The sequence below is a fragment of the Tenrec ecaudatus genome, chromosome X (assembly GCF_050624435.1).
Source record: "Tenrec ecaudatus isolate mTenEca1 chromosome X, mTenEca1.hap1, whole genome shotgun sequence".
Lineage (NCBI taxonomy): Eukaryota > Metazoa > Chordata > Mammalia > Afrosoricida > Tenrecidae > Tenrec > Tenrec ecaudatus.
In genome coordinates this window covers 92,925,299-92,934,643 of record NC_134548.1, presented here as the reverse complement: position 1 = coordinate 92,934,643, position 9,345 = coordinate 92,925,299, and the positions used below count along the sequence as shown (strand labels likewise).

The following is a 9,345-nucleotide window of genomic DNA, read 5'->3' as shown; positions in this document are numbered from 1 at the left end:
CCCATAACCCAGGTTAATGTGGCCCATTCAGTGAATACCACAAGGGAACCTCCCCCTCTAAGTTCCCCAAATAATTTTTAGTTATTCTTCCCCCACCAGGAGGTTAGTCCTCTGCCATTTACTACAGAGTCAAGCATTTATTTGGGTTCGCCCAGATGTGTTTGCTAACTTTCCCCTCACTTGATTGTCCCACCAGTATCGCTCATCCCTCTGATATAGCTACCTGTCAGGGGGAAACTTGTCATAGCTTTGCCTAGCAGCCACTCAGTAGACAAAATCCCCTTCCCTTCCTTTTACCATTTGACCCCAGCTGACCTAGAAAGAATGGTGTGTATCTCCTGGCACGAGTCAGGTCCTCTGCCAGGCTGTCTGGCCACCCTGGGCAGCAGAAAGGATTCCCTGAAAGCCTGAGCCTGTGCCCAACCTGCTGCTTGTTCCTATAGCAGTGAACTCATACAGTATTTGTTCCTCTGTGATTGACCATCTTCACTCAGCATCATGTCTTCCTGTTCCCTCCATGTCATGAGGCATTTCATGGTTTCATTGAATTATTTTAGGAATATCTTATATTCCATTGTTTGTATATACCGGTGATTTTTACCCAATCTTCTACTGATGGGAATTTAGGCTGTTTTCAACTTCTTGCTGTTGAGAACTGCGCTGTGATGAACATGTCAGTCATCTTTCTTATTTCTTTGGAGTATAATGAATGCCCAGTAATGGTTTTACTGGGTCATGTGATTTCATTTACAAAGTATTGAGAAAAACCAAATTGCTTTCCACAGTAGCTGTGCACAATATTTTAAAAGGTCCCTCTCATCTATTTTGTCTTCCATGGAATTCACTTCGTTATCTCTGGTAGTCCGTGTGTTCCCTGTAGTAGGGCATTTAATGATTTGTTGCAATTTTCTCATTGATAATCCAGATGGCTTTGAGTTTGTTCTGGTGCATGGGGTCAGAGATGATCTTGCTTCCTTCTTCTGCGGATGGATATCGTTTTTCCAGTACAATTTATTAAAGAGGGCATCTGCTTCCCATTTAATACCTATTGCGCTTTTGAAAAAAAATCAATTACCAGTATGCAGATGTTTTCATTTCAGGGGTTTCCATACTGATACATTCGTCCATTTACCTATCATTATACTAGTACCAGCCTGTTTTGACAACAGTGACTTTAGAGTAGGTTTTGAGATCAGTTAGTGCAAGACCACCTTTTTTCTTTTTTTTGAGTTGTTCTTTTCATAACCTGGGCTTCTTCCCTCTTTACATGAAGTCAGCAACTACTTTTTCCATTTCTTTATATTACAATTCTGGAATGTGGATCAGGATTGCACTGAATTTATAAACTGCTCTAGGCAGTAAAGACACTTTCACAATAGTCTCCCAATCCAAGAACATGGGATACTCTTCCATTTGTGTAGGTCCCTAATAGTTTCTTGTAATCATGTCTGTAGTTTTCTTTGTACAGGACTGGTTTTGTTTTGTTTTGGCTCAGGTTTATTCCTAGGTATTTGAGACTTTATGTGGATATTTTGAATCATACTCTTTTCCTGATGTCTTGCTTGGTATTCTCATCACTGGTATATAGGAATCCAATTGGTTTTTGCTTGTTAATATTGTATCTTGCTACTCTACTAAGCTCAGTTGTTTCCAATAATCCTATTGTGGACACCTTAGAATTTTCTCTATATAAAATTATATTGTCCACAAATAGTGAAAGTTTCACTTCTTCTTAGCCTAATTGCATTCCCTTGATTTCTTTCCATTGTCTTATGGTACTGGCTAGGACTTCCAGCACAATAATAAGAGTGGGGATAAGGGAAAGCCTTGTCAGAGTCCCTTATTCAGTGGAAAGGTTTTCAGTTTTTTCTCCACTGAGTACTGGTTTTTCATTGTCACCTTTCATCCTATCTTCTTATGAGTTTTATGAGGAATGAATTGGATATTGTTAAATTAAAGCCACAGTTTTTATTGCCAGAGGGAAATTTATTTTAATCCATCAAATTACAAATATTTTGTAGATATTTATTCTGAATGTTAAAAGGAAATATAAAGCAATCTATAAGCATATTTCTAGATTTTGTATGTTGATACCTTTGTAAAATACAAAATTTAAAGAATACATTTCATAAATTTAAAAATGTGCCTGCAAGATTTTACTTTGATAGACTTCCCCCCTAACATTTTATCTTAAACATTTTATTACTAAATGGAAAAATTTAAAGAATTTAAAGCTAAAATACTACTCTACTATGCTGCTTATTATTTAATTTAGTAATTTTGTAGTGTCTATATAATTAATATGCTATTAGATAAATACAACATGAACAGATCGCATATACTGATATATGAAAATAAGCTACAGCACATTCTGATGTTTCTATCATATAACATATTGAATTGAATACATTTAAAAATTGTTTTGCAAATGTTAGGTTATTATACAGCTCATAGACATATTTGAGAAGAATTTTACTCATATAATTGTAGCCTCAAGATTCAGAAGATGAGTTCACAGTTTGTATCAATATTAAATTCAATATTTGATGTATAGCTTGTACATATGATATTACAACAATATATTACTAGTGAAAATCTAACAAGAGAGCATGTTATGGAATACTAAATTTATACATGTCTTAGAAGATGGTTATTGTGAAAGTTGACATATTGGGATCAGCATAACCATCTTTTAAATTTTTTCTAAAAAAAATTAATACAGTAAAAACTTTCCTCTTGGAAACTGTGAGGTATTACTTAAGGTAATATTGGAATAAGAAAATGATGCCTTATTGAAAATATACTATATTTTAGAATTTTAGATTTTTTTAAATATTATGTTATATTCCACCTAATAGGGTACCTTTAGTGGAAATAAAAATGTTTTTAACTTCTCAGATTCCTACCCCCAAACTGTTAATTACACTTCACACTTGTGAAAATATCAATTTGCACTACACATTTGAACAATTTTAAGTAATAAAGCTAAACCTAGACTACTTGATTGCTCTCATATGTGATCAGTTATTGAAAATGAATACATTTGTTACTTTTAAGCAATTTCTGCTTAGAAACTTTTTGGCTTTTCAAAGGAGAGCAATTACGACTACATATTAAAACAACAGAAAGATTCCTATGTTTATGAACGGCAGAACACAATATGTTTTTTTGCTTTTCCCTTCTTCCAACTCTATTTCTTGAAATTATTTGGTTTTACTTCATAAAGTAGATTCATGGCAGTTTCAACGCAATAAGACATCCACCAGCTCTTCCAATGTTAAGAGGAATTTCCTAAAAGTAACAAAAAACAAAAGAAAGAAAATCTTTGTTTAATCTCTATCTTTACTATAATATAACTAATCATAATATGGCTATTCTGACTCACCAATAATCTTGTATAAAGATATTGGAAACTGCAGCCAAATTAAGAATGGGAAAATCAACAAACCTGAGGTTGAAGACTATAAAACCTTAGATAAGTTTGACCACTTCAGTAAACAAATTCTTCATTTGAAAATTTCTGATTATACTCATACTTTAATGTTATTATGACAATTAATGGAAATGACAAAAATAAGGAAGCATATACAAGGTATAGTCCCATGATCTGGCACGCTTTCTCTTTCTAAGGTTACACAATGAAGTAGTAACAGTCAAGAATAGAATCCTAGTGTCCTTAGCAAGTTCTAGTCTGCAATGTTCACAAAAGTAACTCTCACAATTTCATTAAAAAATATGGATTCTTATATTGGACCCCATAGTTGTTAAAATTTGTTTCTTCAAGTTCTGCTTCATATGGAATGTTAACAAAATAGGAAGCTATTTACATGGTAGAATTTTAGGGTTTCTGAGTCAAAATAGATTTGAATATTGGAAGAGAGATTAGGTAACTCATTTTCAGGTGTATTAAATTAGCACCTATTGTTTTAGGATAGAAGGCAACTATAGAAAGAGGAATTTAAGTGAAAGGGAAGGTAAAGTTAGGCTCTAACTAGGCGGTTCTGCCTGTATATGGAGCTAGTAACAGTTAATGTAACTTCATTTTTGAAACAACCCATCATTTAACTCAATAAATACCATTCAATATTTTGGAATAAAATCAGGGCCATCTCTAGCAAAACTGTCACAAGGGTAAAGTTTGCTTTTAGCATGATCAAGATGTACTTTCAGTGTGCTTGCTCATACATCATCTTTTAAATACCCATTCCTCGTGTGAGAATCTAATTCTGGTCCCTTGTATACTAAACTCCTTGAATGACTGAAGAAGTTGGGAATATTTGTAGTTTATACCATCTTCTTATAGAGGGACTTGAATAAATGCTTTTCTTAGCATAAGCCAACTAGAAGAGGTATTTATGAAACAAGATATTGCTCTTTGGTTGTCAGGTTCTAATACACACATAGAATGTTGGCCAAGATATGGTTCTGGTTTTTTTTTTTACATTTTATTAGGGACTCATACAACTCTCATCACAATCCATACATGTACATACATCAATTGTATAAAGCACATCTGTACATTCTTTGCCCTAATCATTTTCAAAGCATCTGCTCTCCACTTAAGCCCTTTGCATCAGGTCCTCTTTTTTTCCCCCTACCTCCCCGCTCCCCCCTCCCTCATGAGCCCTTGATAATACACACATTGTTATTTTGTCATATCTTGCCCTATCCGGAGTCTCCCTTCCCCCCCTTCTCTGCTGTCTATCTACCAGGGAGGAGGTCACATGTGGATCCTTGTAATCAGTTCCCCCTTTCCAACCCAGTCACCCTCCACTCTCCCAGCCTCACCCCTCACACCCCTGGTCCTGAAGGTATCATCCACCCAGGATTCCCTGTGCCTCCAGATCCCATATGCACCAGTGTACAACCTCTGCCCTATCCAGTCCTGCAAGGTAGAATTCGGATCATGGTAGCTGGTAGGAGGAAGCATCCAGGATCTGGGGGAAAGCTGTGTTCTTCATCGGTGCTACATTGCACCCTGACTGACCCATAGTGAATTTGAACCCTTTCCTTTCAGTAAAAGGAAGCTTTCCATGAAATCAAGAAAACGTTTTGTCCTTTTTCATATGAGTATTCATGTATCCTGGTAATGATAAACTAAGAAATTTTAATATCATTGGTAATATATCTAGCTAGGCCCTAAAGTAGCAGTTCTCAACCTGTGGGCCACAACCCCTGTGGGGGTCGAACGATCCTTTCACAGGGGTCGCTCTATTCACAACAGTAGCAAATTTCAGTCATGAAGTAGCAAGGAAAATAAATTTATGGTTGGGGGTCACCACAACATGAGGAACTGTATTAAAGGGTTGCAGCATTAGGAAGGTTGAAAACCACCGCCCTAGAGGAAGACAGTAACAAAACTAAATACACATTTTAAAATATATTATCTAAGTCTGAAATACACTAATTTTAAAGCCATAATGAGAATACCTCTTTCCATTCATTTTTACGTGAATCATATGACTCAACAGTGTTCAGATAAGTATGTCCATTGTATCCTCCAATTACATAAAGTCGGTCTCCCAGGGCGCATACCGCAACAGCATCGCGAGGTATATTCAGAGGGGCCACACTTGACCATGCGTCAACTTTTGGATCATACCTTAAAAGAGTTAAGAAAAAAAAAATAATAGTGAATCCAATAGTGCTATAATTCAGAATATTAAGTGTTAACAATATATATGTTTGTTCAAAATAATTAATTAAAATAATAAATATCAAAATTAGCTAATAAATAAGATATGTGTATAGCAAAATTCTGTTCAACCACCAGAGGTCACCAAAAGCAAACTGAAAATATATTTCTTTTACAAACTATCTTCCATTTCTTTAATCAGTATTAAGATTGAAGATATTTTAGGAACCTAATACTTTGATGAATATACTCTCTGAATCAATTAGAATAGAGGTTAGAAAGCTTTTGTTTTTCTTTTATTGTTTGTTCTTCAAAGTTTTTACAGAGGGCTCCCATTTTAAACCACATGAATAAATAGTCTTTAATTTTGATCTGTGTTAAATAAACAAGTGCCTTTCCTTTGAATAAAATTTAGAGGAAGGATGACCATAGTTTTATCCTGTCATTTTCCCTTGTGAGAGTTCTCTTTTCATTTACACAAGCCTGGACTTTTTCTTTTCTACTTTACTTCTCAGTTATCTCCTTACACCAACACCTTTTCAGTAAGCAGAATCAAAGATACTTCAGTCAGTAACATTTATTAAAATAAACTGCAAGAATTGTTTCCTAATACTTGAAGCCTAATTTTAAATTAAGATATTATAGTAAAATCTAAAAGGCAACGAGCAAGAAAATTCATATAATTACACATTATATGTAGGCAAAGCATTATATATATATATTCTTGACCATAATCTTAAGCCCCCTTTTTATTGTGTGTCCCTGTCCCTTATTCATTTTTAACAGTTTTATTGGCATATATTTACATATAATACAATTCAACAGTTCAATCACATCAAGAAGAATTGTACAATATTAACCATGATCACTTTTAGAACATTTTCTTCATTCTTATACTAATTGGTATTAGCTCCCCATTTCCCTCTAACCATCTCTCAGATATGTATTTCTCATAAAAATACAACAGATAATTTTATCTCTCATTAAAACCTGAATGTTGATTTATCACTTATGATTAGGATCACTTATGATCTTTCCTTCAGTGTTTTCTTCCTCTATTTTACACAATATATCATCATTAGATACATATACTCCAAAATGCTTTTACTCTGCCATTCTAATTTCTAAAATATAATTATCCCTAAGAAGATAAAATAGAAAATATTCCACTTCTATTCTACATTATATACCACGAGACAATCTTGTGTTTTCAACTGCTAAATCAAGCTTATTCATGTGAAAGTCTCTGCTCTTAAATATATAATTTTCTCCTTCTTTACCTTTATGGTTATTCCCAGTCCTCACATTTCCTCCTTTACTTTTTATGCTTACAATGTACAAATATTACCTATTTCCAGTATTTTCCATGAGGATACCAGTTTTAATCATGTCTATCGGATTTCCATAACCTTACTGACTGTAATTTTGTCACTTTGTTTTACATTAATATTATTTAGCTATTTCTTGAAAAAATCTATCTCTGAAGGGAATATGACAGGTATAAATATAAAAGCATATGACTGACTTTGGTTAATAAACATGCCATAATTTATTCTTCAAAAGAAATGTCCTTCATTCCAAGATATAACCTTTGGAAGACAAAATATTTATAGTAATATAGAAAACTTTTGAAACATTATTAAAATCTCGTTGGAAATTATTTTTGTAAAGTTTGTGGTATTAAATCTTCTTCCTTTTGAGGATTGACTTAACTTTAGAAACCATAATATTATTTTGAATTCAATTTGGTGACTAGGCTGAGTGATGTATCTTGGAATAACATATTTTTTCTTCATGAATTCTATTTAATTATATATTTTATATTGTGCATATAAATCAATAAGGTATCTTATTTTTATATTTTTCTTAAGCAGGATCTAAAGTACAAAGAGGATTTATCTAAAACAGATCGAGCTAGGAATAATTGTGTAATTTTACAAAACATTAACTTATAAAATGATTAACCTTTATATGGAGGTCTACTTGTGGCAGTTATTTTTTTCTTGTTTCATAATAAAATTCAATACACACATACATAAATAGACATATATTACCGTTCCACATAGTTAGAAAGCCTGGAGCTCACAGTAGTAGCAGGGGAATCATGACCCCCTACAACATACAAGTATCCATTGTATGTTCCAATTCCCACACCTCCACGTCTTTTGGACATTGGAGCACATGGAGTCCATTTGTTAGTGTGAGGGTCAAAGCATTCCACTGATTGGAGGCAGGAACTTCCATCGCGTCCACCAATAGCATACAACCTAGAAGAAACACAGAAACACACACACACACACACACACACGCAAAGGATAAAAACATTTCCAATTTATACCACTGATGTAAGTGAGAAAACCAAGCTCAAAGTATTCCAAGTCTCTAATTATAACTTCAGAAGATCCCTGGTGGTGCTGTGGTGTATATATTGTACTGTTAACCACACAGTCCATGGTTCAAACCCGCCAGATTGCTCCATGGGATAAAGTTGAGGCTATCTGCTCCCATAAAAATGTACAGCCTTTAAAATGCTATACAGGATCACTATGTGTTGGAATCAACTTGATGGCAATAAGTTTGGGGTTCAACTCTTTTATTTTGTAGCAATTAAACTGTTTGTGAATGAACAGTTACTGGAGTACACCAAAAAGGAAGCCCTGGGGCTTAATGTTTATATGTTGGGCTGTGATCCCCAAGATTGGCCATTCAAAACATTGTGGGAAAAAGACAGGGAGTCACAATTTATTCTTCAAAAGGGTATTCTCCATTTCAAGACACTACATTACAACTCCCATAAATAGTTCCAGTCTCGAAAACTTATAAAGGCATTTCTACATTGTCCTACTGGGTCGCTATGAGTTGACAAAGAATCAATGGCAGTGAAATATATATATATATATATATATATATATATATATATATATATATATATATATATATATATATATATTAGCAATGAGTTGACAAAGAATCGATGGCAGTGAATATATATAAAGTTTTCCTCACCCAAAGTGCCTTTGATGTTATTACAATTAAAGTACAGGGAAAGAAGCATTACCACAAGGATGGTAGAATGGCTCCATCTGCCAAACTTACCATTCTTACAATTGTAGCTAGTACCCACTTGCCTAGCATTAGAATTCATATTGTTATATGCTTTTTTTAGCAAAAACTATTTACAATGAAGAAGATCTAAACTTAATATACATAAAATATATAGAAGTAAGATTTTTCCCACAAATATTGGCTGCTATCAAACTACTCCCTTAAACTTGAAAATGCAAATTTTGTTGATGAGCAGAACTTTAAATTTAATTCTGAATTAATAAATGCTAAATTACATGTCCCATAACTTATCTGTCAAGTTGTTGTACTGGGGTGGCTTGTGTGTTGCTGTGATTCTGAAATGTATGTCACTGGTATTTCAAATAACAGCATGGTCACCCCAAAGTAAACAGGTTTCAGCACAGATTTCTTATTAAGACCAGACTACAAAGAAAGAATGGGTTGTCTACATCAGCAGGATTCGTCACTGATAACCCACGGAAAACATTGGAACATACTGAAACGTCATGAATATCAGAAGAATACTGTCCAAGAGTGTGCCAGAAGATGAACCCCTCCAGTCCGAATGCACTCCAAATATGACTCTGGAAGAGCTGCCTTCTTACAGTAAACCTGACATGGACTGACTAAAGCCTGTGGAACCT

The 9,345-nt window shown here is 34.1% G+C and overlaps 1 protein-coding gene across 2 annotated transcripts in view; it reads right to left on the bottom strand.

Moving 5' to 3' along the window:
- Nucleotides 1-3,231: 3,231 nt before the first annotated feature.
- The window catches only part of KLHL4 (kelch like family member 4), a 72,079-nt gene continuing 65,965 nt past the window's right edge, over nt 3,232-9,345 (bottom strand). For both annotated transcript variants that reach the window (XM_075539154.1, XM_075539153.1), the window contains 3 exons: nt 7,690-7,902; nt 5,431-5,602; nt 3,232-3,291 (listed from right to left, as the gene is read on the bottom strand). In XM_075539154.1, the coding sequence (XP_075395269.1) occupies nt 3,232-3,291; nt 5,431-5,602; nt 7,690-7,902 (445 nt within the window). The remainder of the gene's footprint in view (nt 3,292-5,430; nt 5,603-7,689; nt 7,903-9,345) is intronic.